Source organism: Mobula hypostoma, chromosome 15 (genome assembly GCF_963921235.1).
Source record: "Mobula hypostoma chromosome 15, sMobHyp1.1, whole genome shotgun sequence".
Taxonomy (NCBI): Eukaryota; Metazoa; Chordata; class Chondrichthyes; order Myliobatiformes; family Myliobatidae; genus Mobula; species Mobula hypostoma.
In genome coordinates this window covers 15,979,766-15,999,268 of record NC_086111.1, presented here as the reverse complement: position 1 = coordinate 15,999,268, position 19,503 = coordinate 15,979,766, and the positions used below count along the sequence as shown (strand labels likewise).

Below are 19,503 nucleotides of genomic sequence, written 5' to 3'. Positions count from 1 at the left end.
CTTTCTCCACCAGGGACACTGCCTGCAGGAGGGCACGCAGCTTCCAGTGGCAAAAATCAGCCACACTGCCTCAAGGGAACTGCCCCGCTCTTACCGACAGCTGTTGAGGGTATGGGGCCTAGTCTCATCCAGACAGAGTGCTCCTGTGCTGGTGGGGGACCGTGCTCTATCTGCGAGGGGGACTGGTTCCCATCCTATCAGGGTGGGTGTCGAGGGGTCTCGGGGAAGAGGAGGGGTTCCAGCTGCACCACCACCTGATTGGCTAGAATTGCCTATCGGACCCAGGCCTCAGGATACCGCATGGGAGAGGGTCCCTCCCGCACTACGTGAGCGGTCTCATGGGGATGCCCACCGTATCCTTCCGTGACGCTCCAACAAGTTTCTTGTGTGGACTGCTCCTGCACACCTTTCACTTCCCTCCGTCATCTGCCAACCAGGCTCACCTTGGCATCGTTTTAACCAACTGGCAGCGGAGGAGGTCCCCAGTGGAAATCTCCTTATGCAAGGGTCTTTTGCCTGTACACAGGGAACCTGGGCTGGAAGATGTGGCATGGGGCAACAGGTCTTTAAGCAGGTTCACTGACACCCTGTCCACCTGCCCATTCTGTGGCCGGGAAGAGTGAGTGTACCACGCTGATATGGAGTGTGAGAGGTTGCAGCCCCCATTTGAGTATCTGAAGGGGCTGCTCGTCAGGTTCTGGTTGCACTTTATCCCCGTGCTCCTCATATATGGGCACGCAGAGCGGAAGGGGGCAGGTCACAAGGAGATTTGCTGGTGGGCTTACTCCTGGGCCTGGCCAAGATGGCCAGGCGGCAAAAAGTCGAGTGCTCTGCCGGGGCCAACTGCCTGCCCCTTGTCTAAGGATACGTTCGTGCTCGGCTGTCCTTGAAGATGGAGCCTGCCATCACAATGGGTACAGTGGGGTATTTCCGAGAGCGGTAGGCCTCCCCAAGGAATTGACTGTTTTGTAGACAGTAGTGTATTTGTTGTATAAATAAACTTTAGTACTTCTGTAAAAAAGAAATGTACTTTTTTCTGTCCATTGTTGACTCAGAAGGTTGTAATTCTTCATCAATAACCTTATCAGAATTGTCCATAGGCCCAGGCCTAGAATTCTCCTCTTCCATCTCACATCTCCTCTTCAAAAATCTGGACCACCTTTAGAATGAAAATTTCCCTCCAATTTTTTATTGCACCAGTAGGGTTTGTCTGTGGCACGCAAGGGGAAGTTGGGGGAGGTAACTCGAGAGGGAGAGGCTGACATCACAGCCTATTGAGCAGGCCCATTCAATGCAAAGAAAACGCACTTCATGCTCACCATCAGCCTACCATTCTCCCCTGCGTGCAATACAGCGCTCACCAATTATCAGCCTACAGTCCTCCCGTGTGCAATACAGCGCTCACCAATTATCAGCCTACAGTCTTCCCGTGTGCAATACAGCGCTCACCAAATATCGGCCTACAGTCCTCCCGTGTGCAATACAGCACTCACCAATTATCGGCCTACAGTCCTCCCGTGTGCAATACAGCGCTCACCAATTATCAGCCTACAGTCCTCCCATGTGCAATACAGCGCTCACCAATTATCAGCCTACAGTCCTCCCATGTGCAATACAGCGCTCGCCAAATATCAACCTACAGTCCACCCCTGCGTGCAATACAGCGCTCACCAAATATCAACCTACAGTCCTCCCGTGTGCAATACAGCGCTCACCAATTATCAGCCTACAGTCTTCCCGTGTGCAATACAGCGCTCACCAAATATCGGCCTACAGTCCTCCCGTGTGCAATACAGCACTCACCAATTATCGGCCTACAGTCCACCCCTGCGTGCAATACAGCGCTCACCAATTATCAGCCTACAGTCCTCCCATGTGCAATACAGCGCTCACCAAATATCAACCTACAGTCCACCCCTGCGTGCAATACAGCACTCACCAATTATCGGCCTACAGTCCTCCCATGTGCAATACAGCGCTCACCAATTATCAGCCTACAGTCTTCCCGTGTGCAATACAGCGCTCACCAAATATCAACCTACAGTCCACCCCTGCGTGCAATACAGCGCTCACCAATTATCAACCTATAGACCTCCCCTCCATGCAATACAGCGCTAATGATAATGGCCTCCTCTACCTTGCGTCAAAAAATGAGAATGGACTCAACCAAATAAACACAGTCCAATTGTGCACTGCCGCACTGAGCTGAGATTACTAACTGCCGCACTGAGCCGAGATTACTAACTGCCGTTCTGAGCTGAGATTACTAACTGCCGTCCTGATCTGAGATTACGAACTGCCGTCCTGAGCTGAGATTACGAACTGCCGCACTGAGCTCAGATTACGAACCGCCGCACTGAGCTGAGATTACTGACTGCCGCACTGAGCTGAGATTACGAACCGCCGCACTGAGCCGAGATTACGAACCGCCGCACTGAGCCGAGATTACTAACCGCCGCACTGAGCTGAGATTACTAACCGCCGCACTGAGCTGAGATTACTAACTGCCGCACTGAGCCGAGATTACGAACTGCCGCACTGAGCCGAGATTACTAACTGCCGCACTGAGCTGAGATTACGAACTGCCGCCCTGAGCCGAGATTACTAACTGCCGCCCTGAGCCGAGATTACTAACTGCCGCCCTGAGCCGAGATTACTAACTGCACACTGAGCAGAGATTACTAACCGCCGTACTGAGCTGACATTTCTAACTGGGCTGCTCGGTCACTACCCACCACTGCGACTGCTAGCATCGTGTGAAGTTCAAAAAACAATATTCTTTTTAAATCACGACCTCTCATGGAACACCTAGCGATCTCTCTGCAGAACTCTGGTTGAGAAAGCATGCTCTAAACCTTTCCTAGCAGATTTCCTGTCCAAGTACCCTTTAAATGATGTTAATGTACCTGCCAGAACCCCTTCCTCTGGCAGTTCAGTCCATATAGCCACCACAATCCAGTCTACTCATTGCACCTCCTGATCTTACCCTCTAAATGGGCAACCAGCATCATTGACCAGGATTAGGCTCTGATTTGTTGGTCAGTTGTAATTTTCACAAATGCAGCTTAGTAACAAGGTGGTGACTCACTTGACAACTGATCTGCTCCTGTGTCCTTTAGTTCTGATTTCCTAGCCCCAGAGGAAAAAAAACTGTATTCATACCCCCGCCTGAGAAACTCAGCAAATCAGGCAGCATATGTGAAGGGAGATGGACAGTCACCTTACTCCTACCCCTTCTCCCAGCCCCAGCTTTGTCTGCTGTCAAGGTTTGCTCCCTGCAGAATCCCAGCCCCAGCTTTGTCTGCTGTCAAGGTTTGCTCCCTGCAGAATCCCAGCCCCAGCTTTGTCTGCTGTCAAGGTTTGCTCCCTGCAGAATCCCAGCCCCAGCTTTGTCTGCTGTCAAGGTTTGCTCCCTGCAGAATCCCAGCCCCAGCTTTGTCTGCTGTCAAGGTTTGCTCCCTGCAGAATCCGAGCCCCAGCTTTGTCTGCTGTCAAGGTTTGCTCCCTGCAGAATCCCAGCCCCAGCTTTGTCTGCTGTCAAGGCATGCTGCCTGTAGAATGGACAGGCATCAGGACCCATTCCCAGTCACCATTCTGATCACCCAGCAACAACTTTCTGCATCACGGTAGCATAGCAGTTACTGCCATGTTATTGCAGCTCGAGGCGCAGTTCAGAGTTCAATCTCAGTGTCCTCTGTAAGGAATTTATTAATCTTCTCCATGGAATGCAGTTTTCCTCGGGTTCCCAGGTTTCCTCTCAGAATCTAGACATATCAGGGAGATTAATTGGTCATTGTAAGTTGTCCCATGTTTGGGTTAGGGCTAAATTGGGATTGTCAGGGGTTGCTGGGCATTGTGATTCAAGGGCTGTGCTTCTAAATAAAATAAAACTTCCCTCCTTCAAATCATGCCTCTATTGGTTGCTTAACATGTCCATCTTTTCAAAATCCTACCCTCCCATACCAACTAGCCAATGAACTTAAGGAGCAATGGAGGTTGCATAAGGTCACAGGTAGCTGAAATACGCAAGAATTTCAACAGTATTTCAAAGTAAATTTACTATCAAAGTACATATATGTCACCACATACAACCCTGAGATTCATTTTCTTGCAGGTATATTCGGTCAATCCAAGAACCATAATAGAATCAAAGAAAGACCACACCCAACAGGGCAGACAAACAACCAACATGTAGAAGACACCAAGTTGTGCGAATACAAAAGAGAAAATATAATAAATAACTAAACAATAAATATTGAGAACATGAGGTGAAGAGTGCCTGAAAATGAGTCCATAGTTTGTCAGAACAGTTCAGTGATGGGACAAGTGAAGATGAATGAAGTTATCCCCACTGGCTCAAGAGTTGAGGTGTAATAACTATTCCTGAAGCTGGTGGTGTGTGTCCTGAAGCTCTCAAAACTTCTTCCTGGTGGCAGCAGCAAAAAGAGAGTATGACCTGGGTAGTGGGGGTCCCTGATGATGGATGCTGCTTTCCTGTGACAACCCTGAGCAGATAAACACTAACTCTATGTTTCTGCTGGAGAAGTTGAACCTTTGCTATTTTCAATTGAGAAAATAAAGAACTTGGATTAATTTAGTCTATTGACGTAGGGAAGTGAAATGGTTTTGAGTAGATGGGTGACAAGTGCTTTACCCGTGATGGACTGGACCATATCCACTACCTTTTGTAGGATTTTCTGGTGTTTCTATACCAGGGGTCTGCAAGTGAGGAAATCGAAGATCCGATTGCACAAGGGGGTATTGAGGCCACGGTCTTGAAACTTATTTTGAGGGGATGATGGTATTGAATGTAGTCGATAAAGAGCCTCCTGATGTCTGCATCTTTGGTGTCTAGATCTTCTAGGGCTGAATGAAGAGCCAGATCATTGGCTCTTCATTCAAGTATTTAAGACATTTTTTAAAAAAACTCAACTAAAATGTGAAACTAAATACAAATAAGATGATAGCAGGGAAGTGAGAGGAAACTTCTTTTTCTTCTTACAGAGAATGTTGAAATGCCCTGGCGGGGTGGTGGTCGAGGCAGAGACATTTGGGCATTTAAGAAACTCTTAGATAGAAACATAAAAACATAGAAAATAGGTGCAGGAGTAGGTCATTCGGCCCTTCGAGCCTGCACCGCCATTTATTATGATCATGGCTGATCATTCAACTCAGAACCCTGCACCAGCCTTCCCTCCATACCCCCTGATCCCCATAGCCACAAGGGCCATATCTAACTCCCTCTTAAATATAGCCAATGAACTGGCCTCAACTGTTTCCTGTGGCAGAGAATTCCACAGATTCACCACTCTGTGTGAAGAAGTTTTTCCTAATCTCGGTCCTAAAAGGCTTCCCCTTTATCCTCAAATTGTGACCCCTCGTTCTGGACTTCCCCAACATCGGGAACAATCTTCCTGCATCTAGCCTGTCCAATCCCTTTAGGATTTTATACGTTTCAATCAGATCCCCCCTCAATCTCCTAAATTCCAACAAGTACAAGCCCAGTTCATCCAGTCTTTCTTCATATGAAAGTCCTGCCATCCCAGGAATCAATCTGGTGAACCTTCTTTGTACTCCCTCTATGGCAAGGATGTCTTTCCTCAGATTAGGGGACCAAAACTGCACACAATACTCCAGGTGTGATCTCACCAAGGCCTTGTACAACTGCAGTAGTACCTCCCTGCTCCTGTACTCAAATCCTCTCGCTATAAATGCCAGCATAGATGCTGCATTTAATTCCCTCATCCAAGTCATTAATGTATATTGTAAACAACTGGGGTCCCAGCACTGAGCCTTGCGGTACCCCACTAGTCACCGCCTGTCATTCTGAAAAGGTCCCGTTTATTCCCACTCTTTGCTTCCTGTCTGCTAACCAATTCTCTATCCACATCAATACCTTACCCCCAATACCGTGTGCTTTAAGTTTGCACACTAATCTCCTGTGTGGGACCTTGTCAAAAGCCTTTTGAAAATCCAAATATACCACATCCACTGGTTCTCCCCTATCCACTCTACTAGTTACATCCTCGAAAAATTCTGTGAGATTCGTCAGACGTGATTTTCCTTTCACAAATCCATGCTGACTTTGTCCGATGATTTCACCGCTTTCCAAATGTACTGTTATCACATCTTTGATAACTGAGTCCAGCAGTTTCCCCACCACCGACATCAGGCTAACCGGTCTATAATTCCCCGGTTTCTCTCTCCCTCCTTTTTTAAAAAGTGGGGTTACATTAGCCACCCTCCAATCCTCAGGAACTAGTCCAGAATCTAACGAGTTTTGAAAAATTATCACTAATGCATCCGCTATTTCTTGGGCTACTTCCTTAAGCACTCTGGGATGCAGACCATCTGGCCCTGGGGATTTATCTGCCTTCAATCCCTACAATTTATCTAACACCACTTCCCTACTAACATGTATTTCGCTCAGTTCCTCCATCTCACTGGACCCTCTGTTCCCTACTATTTCTGGAAGATTATTTATGTCCTCCTTAGTGAAGACAGAACCAAAGTAATTATTCAATTGGTCTGCCATGTCCTTGCTCCCCATAATCAATTCACCTGTTTCTGTCTGTAGGGGACCTACATTTGTCTTTACCAGTCTTTTCCTTTTTACATATCTATAAAAGCTTTTACAGTCAGTTTTTATGTTCCCTGCCTGTTTTCTCTCATAATCTTTTTTCCCCTTCCTAATTAAGCCCTTTGTCCTCCTCTGCTGAACTCTGAATTTCTCCCAGTCCTCAGGTGAGCCACTTTTTCTGGCTAATTTGTATGCTTCTTCTTTGGAATTGATACTATCCCTAATTTTTCTTGTCAGCCACGGGTGCACTACCTTCCCTGATTTATTCTTTTGCCAAACTGGGATTCTTTTGCCAATTGTTGTAGTTCATCCATGCAACCTTTAAATGCTTGCCATTGCATATCCACCGTCAATCCTTTAAGTGTCATTTGCCAGTCTATCTTAGCTAATTCACGTCTTATACCTTCAAAGTTACCCCTCTTTAAGTTCAGAACCTTTGTTTCTGAATTAACTATGTCACTCTCCATCTTAATGAAGAATTCCACACCATATGGTCACTCTTACCCAAGGGGCCTCTCACGACAAGATTGCTAATTAACCCTTCCTCATTGCTCAAAACCCAGTCCAGAATAGCCTGCTCTCTAGTTGGTTCCTCGACATGTTGGTTCAAAAAACCATCCCGCATACATTCCAAGAAATCCTCTTCCTCAGCACCTTTACCAATTTGGTTCACCCAATCTACATGTAGATTGAAGTCACCCATTATAACTGTTGTTCCTTTATTGCACACATTTCTAATTTCCTGTTTAATACCATTTCCGACCTCACTACTACTGTTAGGTGGCCTGTACACAACTCCCACCAGCGTTTTCTGCCCCTTAGTGATGGGCACACATGGGATGAAAGAAAACTAGAGGGCCATGTAGGATGGGAGGGTTAGATTTATTTTAGAGTAGGTTAAAAGTTCAGCACAACACTGTGGGTCAAAGTGCTGTAGAGTTCCACCTTCACTTTCTCTCCCTGCAGGCTCCATCAGGATCTGGGACCTGATCCAGGAAACAATTGTTGGACCCACCCATGTTCTGCAACATACAATGCTTGATATTGCCAAGTAACCACAAGACTTCCTTATTTGATTATACACAGTCCCATGACGGCGCTTCAAAAGCATTTACAAGTATTAATACCAGTGGTTTCATTTCAAATGGCGAACGGTCACCTGAACACTGCTTTGTTTCGGACAGTAGACTTGGTGTTACCATTTCTTGCCTTCATTAGATACGTGCTGGACACATTACTGAACCTTTCATCTGAGCACACTGAACAGCACCAACACCCACAGCTCAATACCCTTGTAATAATAAATTCAACCTTTAGAAAACAATACGAAAAGAAAGAGAAATTCAAAGCAAGTATTGTTTGCAGTTTGGTTCTGAAGGGAGAAGTATTGTAGTGTCATTTGAGCTCCAGTGGGACACGGATCAGTGACATCATCCTGTAATAACTCGGCTCATTTTATAAAGCAATTTCACAAATTATTTTTGAAATTCGTGGGTTGCTTAACTTTTGGCTCAATTTCTTTAAATCACTCTTTAAATAAGCGAATGAAATGGTAGGAACACCACCTTTTTTTCTTATATTTTAAGCACATTATACAGTATAGTATTACTGTTTAATGAAACCAAATCGCGTCGATATAATATTCACTTCAGCTTCCGCCTGGAATGAAAGGTAAGGTAGTGGTTTGCACAAAGCTTTCCAGTACCAGCGAGCTGGGTGCATTTCCCGCGGGGGTTGAATTGGGGATTGCTGGGCGGTGTGGCTCCAAGGGTCGAGGGGCCTATTCACGCTGTATCTCAATGAATTTAAAAAAACTGACAAAAGGTCTCGGCCCAAAACGTTGACTGTTTATTCCTCTCCATAGATGCTGCCAGACCTGCTGAGTTTCTCCAGCATTTTGAGTCTGTTGATCTGTATTTCCAACATACGTGCTTTTGGTTTTTTAAAAAAGATTTCAGCATGCAGCGTGCAAGCGTGCATTCGAGTTCCCTGCTGCCTGTCCCTGGGTCGGCACAAATGGGTTGGGCTGAATGCCCAATAACTCCTATCAAACTTCGTGCGCACCCGATCGGTCACTTTTATTATGAAGTCCAGACCCACACCTCCTGATTTTACCCTCGAAACGGGCAACCAGCCTCATGGACCACGGTCGCCAGGCCCTGGCTCTGATTGGTTTGTCCTTTGCAATCTTCACAAATGCAACGAGGTGGTGACTCATTCGACAACTGATCTGCTCCAGGAGCAAGTGCGTAGAGACGACCGACAAAAGTGCAGGATAACGCCTCAGCCCCACCCATAGGCAGGTGGAGACGGAAAGACATCCCTGCGCGATAGAGCCATACAATACAGAAATAGACCCGCAAAGCTGAGCTCAAAACCCAATTACACAAATTCATTTTTATTCTCCCCACATCCCCCTGAACTCCGCCAAATTCTACCACCCACGTTCATTTTTGGGACAAGTTGGATAATTACCCCATCAGCCTGCCCGTCTTTGGGATGCGGGAGGGAACAGGCATTAATAATCCCTTCTCTTCAGAGAAAGACAAAATGTGATAACTATAAAAAAAGTAAATAAACACTAACTCTAATTTTCTGCTACAGAAGTTGAACCTTTGTAGTTTTCAATAGAAAAAATAAAGAACTTGGATTGATTTCGAATATTGACGTAGGGAAGTAAAACGGGTTTAGGAACCGTTTCATCCCCTCCACCATCAGGTTTCTGGATGGACCCTGAGCACCACCTCACTTTTGTTATTTTATATTATTTATTGTAACATGTAGTATTTTAAAAACATTGCACTGTACCGCTGCAGCAAAACAGCACTTTTCGCAACATGTCAATGATTTGTGCAATCATATTTACATTAAGAATTGAGCACATATTATAAAGGGATTGAGGTAGTTATTTTATTCGACTTGTAATCAAGGAGACTAGCATTCAGAAACTGCAAATTTAATTAAAAGCAAACCAAGATACAAGAAGCTATTATCAGTCAGCGTCTATATAAAAGCTCGACTGTTTTCCCTAATATCATGCAGGAAAACAAGCCGCTGACGCGGAATAAACTGGCTAACCCTTAACCCCCTTCAGAAGTTCCTCAGCAAACTGGTTTTGTTTGCAATAACAAGGGAACGTCACTGAATGACAGCAGATGCTGAAAATCTTTTAAAGCCAGTCTGATACTTACTGAAACTCTCGGCTCCTGCCGCCTGGGAAAGCTGACCGGGCAGGACAAATCAGGGCAGCTAACGAGGAAGTACGGTCTCCGGATAGTCCCGTGGTCCAATCAGCGTTATCGGCAGCGTCCTCCTCCTCCTCCTCCCAGCTTTGCATTCACTTTCCTCGGGTCTCGCTGCTCCCGGCCCAGTGAACTCACTTCCTTTCCTCGCTGTGTGGGAGACGAAAGAGAAATTGTCCCGAAAGACTGTGCACAGGAACAGACCAAAGTGCCCAGGTTTGAATTTGGTCAGATCTGACAGATGGGTGTACTGTATTCCAGAGGAGCCGACATGACTTCTAATCACCTAGCAACAACTTTCCACCCCCAAACAGTTGTCTCTATTGGTTAGTTGACATGTCCGAATTTTCAATACCCCGCCTTCCCACGCCGGCTTGCCAATGAACTTGGGCACCAGCGGATGTTGTACACGGTCAACATCCGACACAAGTTGCGACCTTGCCCCTGGCATGTAATTTTAATATTTCTATCCGGCCTTCACCTATTACTAATATTTCTGTGATAAATGAACAAACGTTCGTAAGGGGGTGGATCAGAATTTGATCATATGTCGAGAAATGTGTTGTCTTGCAGCAGTAGTACAGTGCAAGACAACAATTACAAGTTGCAACAATAAATAAAATAAATAGTGCAAAAGAATAAAGAGGAGAGCACGATTTGTGAGTTATCTACGCCAGGCATGCTATTGGCAATTCGTTTCTAACGATGAAGACTGAGGCTGCTCACACTGCTGCCAGGGATATTAAAAGTGGAACTATGCAGTGAATTTTTCAGTCCCACCTCATCCAGAGAACTCTATACCGACTGGACCCAAGGTCAGGATTAAACCTCAAAGTTCAAAGAAAATGTATCATCCAAGAGAATATATGTCACCGTACAGAACCCCGAGATCTGTATTCTTGCGGATATACTCAGTAAATCCAAAGAAAATTAACATAATCAATGAAAAACCACACTCAATGGGACGGACAAACAACCAAAGTGCAAAGAACCGACTGCAAATGTAAAAGGGAAAAATAATGAAAACAATAAATAGACTAGCAATAAATATAAGAGTCTTTGAAAGTGAGTTCATAGGTTATGGGAACAGCTCAGTGATGGGGCTGTAGCTTTTCGTAAATAAAACGACAGAGACATTTTAAGTTTAAGGGAACCATAACAACTCCTTTATCGTCAACCAAACACAGAACATAAAGTGCAGTAAAAAACTTAACGTGATTACGCCATCACGTCAGACCAACCTCTTAAAAGTGACCCCCCCCCGCCAACTCCGTGTCTGTGGTCGTGAATAAAGCTTATGCTCCCACGCATTACATTATCCTAGACAGGCCCCTCCCGAATTCTTCAAAACCTGCATTGAGACGAGCTGCCTGGCTCAAGTCCTATGTTCCATGGATGGATGGAGTACCAGCCGGCGCCTCTGGTTTGTCCGGAGGTGTGTTGACACACATATGGTCATGTCATAACGCCAGGGGCACGGCAGTGGCATCCTCCAAATCTTGGTTAGCCAGTTTAAGGCGATCTACAGAAATACATTCTGGTTTACCCCTCCTATCTATAATAAAAAGTATTCTCGTTCCAAAACGCAGGACGGGCCTTTGTAAGGGGGGCCTAAGAAGGTCAATTCAATTCTCAGGATTCAACCTTGATTTGTTTGCACCCAGGTAGCCACAAAGCAAGAAAACTAAAAGAACCCAATTAAAGGGAAAAAAATAATAAAAATAAGAAGTTCAACATTCGATGCACAAGAGAAGGAAAAGAGATACCAATCATGCAAACAGTTGAAGTGAACAACCACATTTTAAACCAAAATTGAGTCCTCAGAGCAGCCCGGAGGAGGCCCGAGCCTCCCCCACCAGTTCATCATATTAGCGGGCACGGACACAGCAGCCAGGGCTGTCTTCATAGCCTCAGTGCCACGGGGATGACCATAGAATGAGTGAAATCAACTCTCGCCTCAAATCCCAACACCCTGTCTTTTCAGTCTATCTGGACCAGCATTCAAATTGACCCAACAAAAGATTGAGGGGTGAAGATTGTGGAGAGTGAGTGTAATCAGCTCTCGACTCCGTTCTGGGCCGGTGTTTAAGTTGTCTGAACAGCGAATTGTACCCCTCATTAGGACCCAGATGCAGCAAAAGGCTCCAGGCCTAGACCACGTCACCCAGTGAGTCGCTCCAGACACAGGTTTTGTCGCCCAGCCTGAAGCCGCTCTCAAGCTCTTCAAATCAGCTCAGCACCCACAGCGATCCAGCCTCACACCCCAGGCCAGTTGATCAAGCACCGAAACTTCTCTGCCCGGGTCCTGACTTCGCCCTTCAATGCCCAGAGCGATCCAACCTTGCTGCCAGGCCAGCTGTACGGGCATCAGAACTCCACTTTCAATTATTCTGCAACACACCATCTTAGCTTACCACCGCTTGCCCCTCCACTGTTCACGGCGATAATTTAACACAATTTACCAACTGTAGCAATGAGTGATTGAACGTGTCTTTGACTTTCAGAACGTATATTGTATACATTTCTCTGCCATTGAAAGTACCTAATGAAACCTAAAGAACACCCCCACCAATTTCCAGAGTCTTACCAGGAACTCAGTCTGGGCCTACTGCCTTGCGAGAGTTCACCCTCTTGAAAGACAGCCTGACTTCGGCCTCCGAGACAAAGATCACAGGGTCACTGGGTGCTGCAGGGATCCTCATAGCTGTAGTTTTATTTTCCCTTTCAAAGTGAGCATAAAAGGTGTTGAGCTAGTCTGGGAGCGAAGCGTCACTGCCATTCATGATATGTTGGGTTTTACTTTGCAGGAAGTAATGGACTGCAAGTGCCGCCAGAGTTGACGTGCCATCTGATTTCACCCCCAACCTCGCTCAGAATTGTTCCTCAGCTCTTGAAATAGCCCTTTGCAAGTCATACCTGGTTTTCTTGGACAGACCTAGGTTGCCAGACTTGAACGCCACAGATCTAGCCCTCATATGTGGTTAGCATAGGATACAGCAGTACAGTCTGCCCAAAAGGGGAGGTTAAGCTCCCACCCCATCATCCTGCTGGTTACAGTCATAGAGACAGTGAGATAAGCTCAGAAACAGGCCCTCAAGCCCACTGAATTTCTGCTAATCACCAAAAGTCCATTTATACTAAAATCCTACATTAATCTCATTTCTTTTCATTCTCCCTACTTTCTCACCAACTCCTCCAGATTCTAGCACTCACCTACACAAGAGGCAATTCGGTGACCGAATAACCCACCAACCCATGTGTTTGGGATGCGGGAGGGGAACCCCACTCAGCCACAAGGAGAACCTGCAAACTCCACCCAGACAGCACTGGAGTTAGGATTGAAGCTGTAAGACAACTGCTCTACCAAGTGTGCCACCATAAAGAAAAAAGCTGAACAAATGTGTTGGATAAGTCAGCTTTGGAGATAACAAGTGGATGGTGGCGGATTCTGCAGCAGATATGCTGAGGCAGAGGTGGCCAACTTTAGTGTTCCACTCCAGAAGAAGCCAGAAATGCTTCAAGGTGAGAGTGAAAGCATCTTTAAAAGCATATCAAAACAAGATAATGCATTCGTGAACATTTTCATCTAAATATAACAACCTCACTTTCCTTCCTAATCCTTTTAAGTAACCACCATAAGGTCACTTGGGCATCACATTCATCTAGTCTGACTATATGTTCTGATAATCCATACTTTGGGCTGGCTTGGTCTGTTCTCTCCCAGGTTTCCTACATAACCACAGGATGGGATATTGCCATTAACCAATTTCCAATAGAAATCTGGACAGATGGTATAAAGAAAAGATATTGAAAATTTGGTTGATAGGTGCCATAACAAAAACCACCTCCCATCCAATATCAGTAAAACCAAACGGCTGAACCAAAATGCTGATTATTAATGACACCAGGAAGATCACTGAGCTCCATGCGCCAGTCCACATTAGGGGATTGAAAGTGGAGAGGGTCAGTAACTTTACATTTCTTGGCATCATCATATTAAAGGATCTATCCTTGGACCAGACGTAATTGCCATCACAAAGGCGGCACAACATCTCTGCTTTCTTAGAAACTTGCACAGATGTGGCATGACTAAGATTTTGACAAACTTCTATAGATGCACAGTGGAGCATATCCTAACTGGTTGCAACCTGGCCTGGTATAGAAACACCAATACTGTACCCAAGAACAGAAAAGCCTACAAAATGATGGATACAGCCCTCCCCACAATTTGAGCATATCTACAAAGTACGCTGCCACAAGGAAACGGCACCCATCGCCAAGGACCCTTACCATCCAGGCTCTCTTCTCACTGCTGCCATCAGGAAGGAGACACTAGACCCTTAGCAGATATCCCACCTCTCCTGGAAGCTCCGGGAGTCTCTCGCATATTGATAGTGGCTCCCTGACGCCCGCAAGTTATATACAATATCCCGGAAATCAATTTTTTGAGAGCAAGAGAGAGAGTGAGACAGAGCGAGAGAGAGTGACAGACATAGCATCCTGATTGGTCTCTCTTTGTGCTAAGTAGATCTATCAGTTTTCTCTGAGGGCAGGCTTTACAGTTGACCTCTCTCTCTCTTTCATTGTCCATCAGTTCAGTTTACTGTCCTGCAGCGCCATGACAGAGTGGCAGAGAGATTTCCAAATGTGATCAAGGCAGATGCAAGAGAACAGGTCCACTTGGAAGTCCTGGATTATGTCTCAACTAACCTTGAAGGACTGATGCCAAACTACAAAAGTTTGCCAGTTGATGAGTTCTGGGGGAAGCTGTCCAAAGTAAAATCTGTGAGCACAGGGCAGTTGAGATTCAAAGAGCTCCGCCAATTGATGAAGCTGCTTTTGGTGCTGCCAAATTCTAATTGTGATGTAGAAAGGGCATTCCGCATTAAGACAGAATTCAGAAGTCAGCTGTCTCACAAGACACTTGTGAATCTGATGTCTTGCAAAATTAACAAATTCATTGACACAGACTGCTAAGAGGTTAAGACTTCCAGCAAAATGCTCAAATCTGCCAAGCAAGCCACATCACAGTACAAGGAAAAGTTTGCAAAAGAAATAGAAAAGCTATTTGCATTAGCATTTAGCTTTTAGCATTGAGACTGCCAACAAAGTACTCAGCAAGTATAAATATATTTTCAATATGTGATCAAATAAATTATTGTGTTCTTTCATAATCAAATGTCCTGTATACATACACCCTTGGAGGTCAACGGGGGGGGGGGTGGGATATGGGGTTGCGGGGGGCAGGGGTGGTGGTGCTACCTCCCTGAAATGAGTTTTTGCAGGGTGGGATGTCTGCCTTAGGTCCTACACCACCAGGTTCAGGAACAGTTACTAAGCTTCAAACATTGAGCTCCTGAACCAGCATGGATAACTTAACTGATTCTATGTCCTACAGACTCATTTTCTAGGACTCCACAACTCATGTTCACAGTATTATTATTTTTTGCACATTGGCAGATGGTCAGTTTTTGTATGTAGTTTTTCATTGATTTGATTGCTCTACTGTGAGCACCTGCAAATCACTGGATAGTATATGGTGGTGATAAATTCACTTTGAACTTTGGTTTCAAGTATCTCATGAATACTCAATATTAACCCTCTTCAGTGCTGTCTATCTAAGTAGGATATAGAAAAGACAGAAGATATAACATTAAAAGAAAACTGGAATGAGTGATTTGACCCTCAAACTTGCTACATTTAAGTAGATTAAAACTGATCCAATTTTGGCTTCAACATTACCTTGCTTTCCTTATTATTCTTGATTAATTAAGTTTCTTCATAAAATACATTCAATGAATCATTCGTGATATATCATCTTAACAAAATACAAAAAAATCAAAGTGGGAAAAGAAGAGCTAAATTTAAAAAAGAAAATAGGACCAAGATAACTGTACTCAACATTTTTAAGACTTGATCACGGAACTATTACTACAAACATGCACTCGTGGGACCTATATACTGTGGCACCAACTTCCTTAATAGCCAAAACACCAGTTTAACAAGATTGACACACGTAGTAACCAATAACTACTAAGGATCTTGGAAAAAGCGACCACCCGTTGGCTAGAGTGTTTTGAGGGCGGGAAAAAGGAAACCAGGTTAGATCGATCCGTTTAGTGATTGAGGGGAAGATGGTGGTGGAGAACGACTCGTTTTTTATCCGTAAAAAGAAGACAAGTGAAGCTAGAGGCAAGAAAAGGAAGGTGAGGAGGGCGATTCGGAACTCGGGGTTTGATCGTACCGCACCTGGTGGCTTGTGGTTTTCCAGTTCTGGTGAGGCGCAGGGTAGAAAATCAGACACGTGGGTAGAACCGGTGGAGAGCTAAGGGAGACCGAATACCGGTGGAGCGATGTGGGGAGGCCTAGGTTGGGTAGACTGCCGGAGGTGGGTAGAATAATAAATAGAAGCAGCTGGAACTATACGCTGACCGAGCCACGTCTGTGGAGAGGGGATATTCTAGTGCGAAGACCCTTCAGATCGTCCCGGATAAGGATTTTCAATTTGAAGCGTTGTCTTTGTGGCCCCGTCCACAATACTACCTGATTCTCTGCGTGATTATCATGCTGCTCTCTGTATGATTATCCTGTTACAATTCAAAACGCACTGTCCTTTTCTCAAGATTGGGCAGTCCCAACTAGGGGGCATAGGTTTAAAGTGAGCGGGGATAGATTTAATAGAAACCCGGGGGCAACGTTTTCACTCAGATGTTTCTGCATACGTAATCAGTTTTCATTACAAGTAGTTAACGTAGGAATATTAGCAACATTTATATGATGTTAACCCTGGTTCTAAACTCTTCCACCAGGAGAAATATCCCCTCTGTCGGAATTGTATCCAACTTTCAAATCCCTTACTCAATCTTCCTTCAGTTAGTCCTGACGAAGGGTCTCGGCCTGAAACGTCGACTGCACCTCTTCCTAGAGATGCTGCCTGGCCTGCTGCGTTCACCAGCAACTTTTATGAGTGTCAATGATGTCTCCTTTCATTCTTCTAAACTCCTAGTCAACTCAGTCCCTCCTCATAAGGCATGCACATACAGGAGATAGGTGTTTTTAAAAAAGTGATGATAGCGTTAACTATTCCTGTTCTTACATTAACGTGTCTGTTCTCACATCAACGTGTCTGTTCTTTGCCATCTCTACTTACACATGAAGTAAAACAAACTGGAACAGTTTCTTCCACCACCTACAAGCCAGTGCTGTGAGCTGTATTTTCTACTTCTAGGTAACCCTCACCTCCTGTGTCCATTAGCCCAACTGGTCCTTTCTCCCTTAATCCACCTTTCCTATTTCCATCTGCTCATCATCACACACCTATCCATCTGGCTGACCCCCTCTGTCCTTTCTCCTCTCTGCTCGTCATCCTTTACTTCTGTATGGTTCCAGCCTCTGGCTCTACTCCCCTCCCCCCCCACAACCTGGCTCCAGTTGCCCATCATCTCCCACCTCCCCTGATTACACCCTATCACCCGCCAGATACTACATTAGAACTCTGGCTCTCCCTTTGTCACCTGACTCCATCTCTCCATCATACCCCACCTCACCTGTTTGTACACATCACCTACCAGCCCATCTTGCCCTACACTCACCACTTTGTACTGAGAGTACAAGGGTCACTTCCGCACTCTGATCTGCATATTCTCTGCCTGAAATATCAACTATCCTGTTACCCCCCCCCCCGAGATACTGCTCAGCCCTTCCGTCAGGTTTTGTTTTGCTGCAGTTCAAGAAAGTGATTTGCCATCACTTTCTCAGTGAATAGGCTAGATATTAAATCCCAGACTTGCCAATATTTCCCACATACCTGTTGAACATATTGCGGGAAGTAGTCATCTTGTGTCCTCAAGAAAATAATGCATAAGAAATAAGAAACAAAGGTAACTTAGAGTTGTATAATGGGAATAAAAATGGAGCTGAAAGGCAGCACATGTTTGCTCTCCACGTGATGGAGTACACACAGGATTGATTCACTTGACTAATGGCTGTTGTGTGGAAACACAACAGCAAGAAAACTTCTGTAAACCTGGGGCTGCTTTTGATTAAGTTAGCTTTTGTTAGTTAGATTAGATTTTATTTGTCATATAAACATCAAAACATACAGTGAAATGTTTGTGTAAAAGACCAACCAAGGATGTGATGGGGGTATCCACAAGTGTCGCCATGTTTCTGGCATCAGCATAGCGTGCCTGCAACTTCGTAACTCTAACCTGTCCACCTGTGGAGCGTGAGAGGAAACAGAGCACCTAGAGGAAACCCACACTATCATGGTACAGACAGCGCTGGGAATTGAATTCTGATTAGTGGTGCCCTGACTACTACACTACTGCACCACCCTTTAATACAGGCGTTTTACTGTTAATGCAGGGATATTGAAGATTTCAGCATCTGGAACAGGATGCATGACATAAGGTCCACAAGCAGTTTGCCTCACCAAACTGAGCAGTGAGCTGCCTGTGGTTAGCTGCAGCATGCTCCCAAAGCCAGCCCTTGATCAGCTTAACTACCCAGACCCACTCTTAACAGCTGTGGCCGCAGGGTTACTGACGGTCACTGTTCAGACTGATGGTTGTGGATTTCTGTAATATTGAAAAACATTTTAAAAAAACTTTAATACTGAGATTAATTAATAGACTTCTAAATAAAATGGTTTAAAATTTAAGCACTTCAACTCTAGAAAACAACAGAAAAATGTTAAGTCAATCAAATAAATAAATTATCTGAAACTTGCTTCCACCTTTGGGTTTGTTTCCCAGCCTTCTCTGTGTAACACCTGAAAAACAGTCACAATGACCTATAGGTAATTCAGACAGTCCGGAGGTGTTAGTGATTGAAATGGAAGCCATCGGAAAAGATTTATGAATAACTTCCACAGCTCATTAAAGAAAAGGAGAGGACAAACGACATGAACAGAACCCTCACCTAGATTTAGATTGCTACAGAGACCGAAGAGGAACGCCAATCTGGATTAATTGGCGTAGTGTGTGTCTATTGTAATTTCAAATTCCCTGTGCTCGGGTTAGGGGGAAAATGAGGATCATCCTTTAAACCAGTCATCCTTGGTGTAGATTTTGGGTAAGTTTACTTGGGAGAATGTGGGATTTGTGGTTGGAGCTTACTAATATGTAGTTGTGATTCTGCTGCCAATAAATGGACGTAGGCACTCTCCACTTTTTTTTAAAACTTCCTCTGATACCCCCCATAATTTACTCCAGTCATCTTAAAATAATGCTCCCTTATATTAGCCATTTCCACTCAACGTCTGGCTATCCACTCAATCTACGCCTCTTATCATCTATCAAGTTCAAAGTAAATTTTACTATCAGAGTACATACATGTCACCACATACAACCTCGAGGTTCTTTTACTGTGGGCATACTTAGCAAATCTAAAGAACAGTAACTGTAAACAGGATCTGTAAACATCAGGAATTAGACTGTAAATGAACTGCAAATGCAGATATATAACAAATAGCAATAAATCACCAGCATGCAATTACAAGCTAAGAGAGTCCTTAAATGAGTATAGTTAACCCCATTGATTCAAGAGCCTGATGGTTGAGGGGTAGTGACTGTTCTTGACCCTGGTGGTGTGAATCCTGAGGCACCTGTACCTTCTACCTGACGGCAGCAGTGAGAAAAGAGCATGGCCTGGGTGGTGAGGATCTTTGATGATGGATGC

The 19,503-nt window shown here is 44.9% G+C and overlaps 2 protein-coding genes across 2 annotated transcripts in view; one reads left to right on the top strand and one right to left on the bottom strand.

The window, feature by feature from the left end:
* Window positions 1–10,101, bottom strand: part of parp3 (poly (ADP-ribose) polymerase family, member 3) — a 41,228-nt gene extending 31,127 nt beyond the window's left edge. The window contains exon 1 of the mRNA XM_063067777.1: window positions 9,772–10,101. The gene's annotated coding sequence lies outside the window, so the exon portion shown is untranslated. The remainder of the gene's footprint in view (window positions 1–9,771) is intronic.
* A 5,812-nt stretch (window positions 10,102–15,913) lies between these two features.
* Window positions 15,914–19,503, top strand: part of rrp9 (ribosomal RNA processing 9, U3 small nucleolar RNA binding protein) — a 48,933-nt gene continuing 45,343 nt past the window's right edge. The window contains exon 1 of the mRNA XM_063068372.1: window positions 15,914–16,028. Within this exon, the coding sequence (XP_062924442.1) occupies window positions 15,957–16,028 (72 nt within the window). The 5' untranslated portion in view covers window positions 15,914–15,956. The remainder of the gene's footprint in view (window positions 16,029–19,503) is intronic.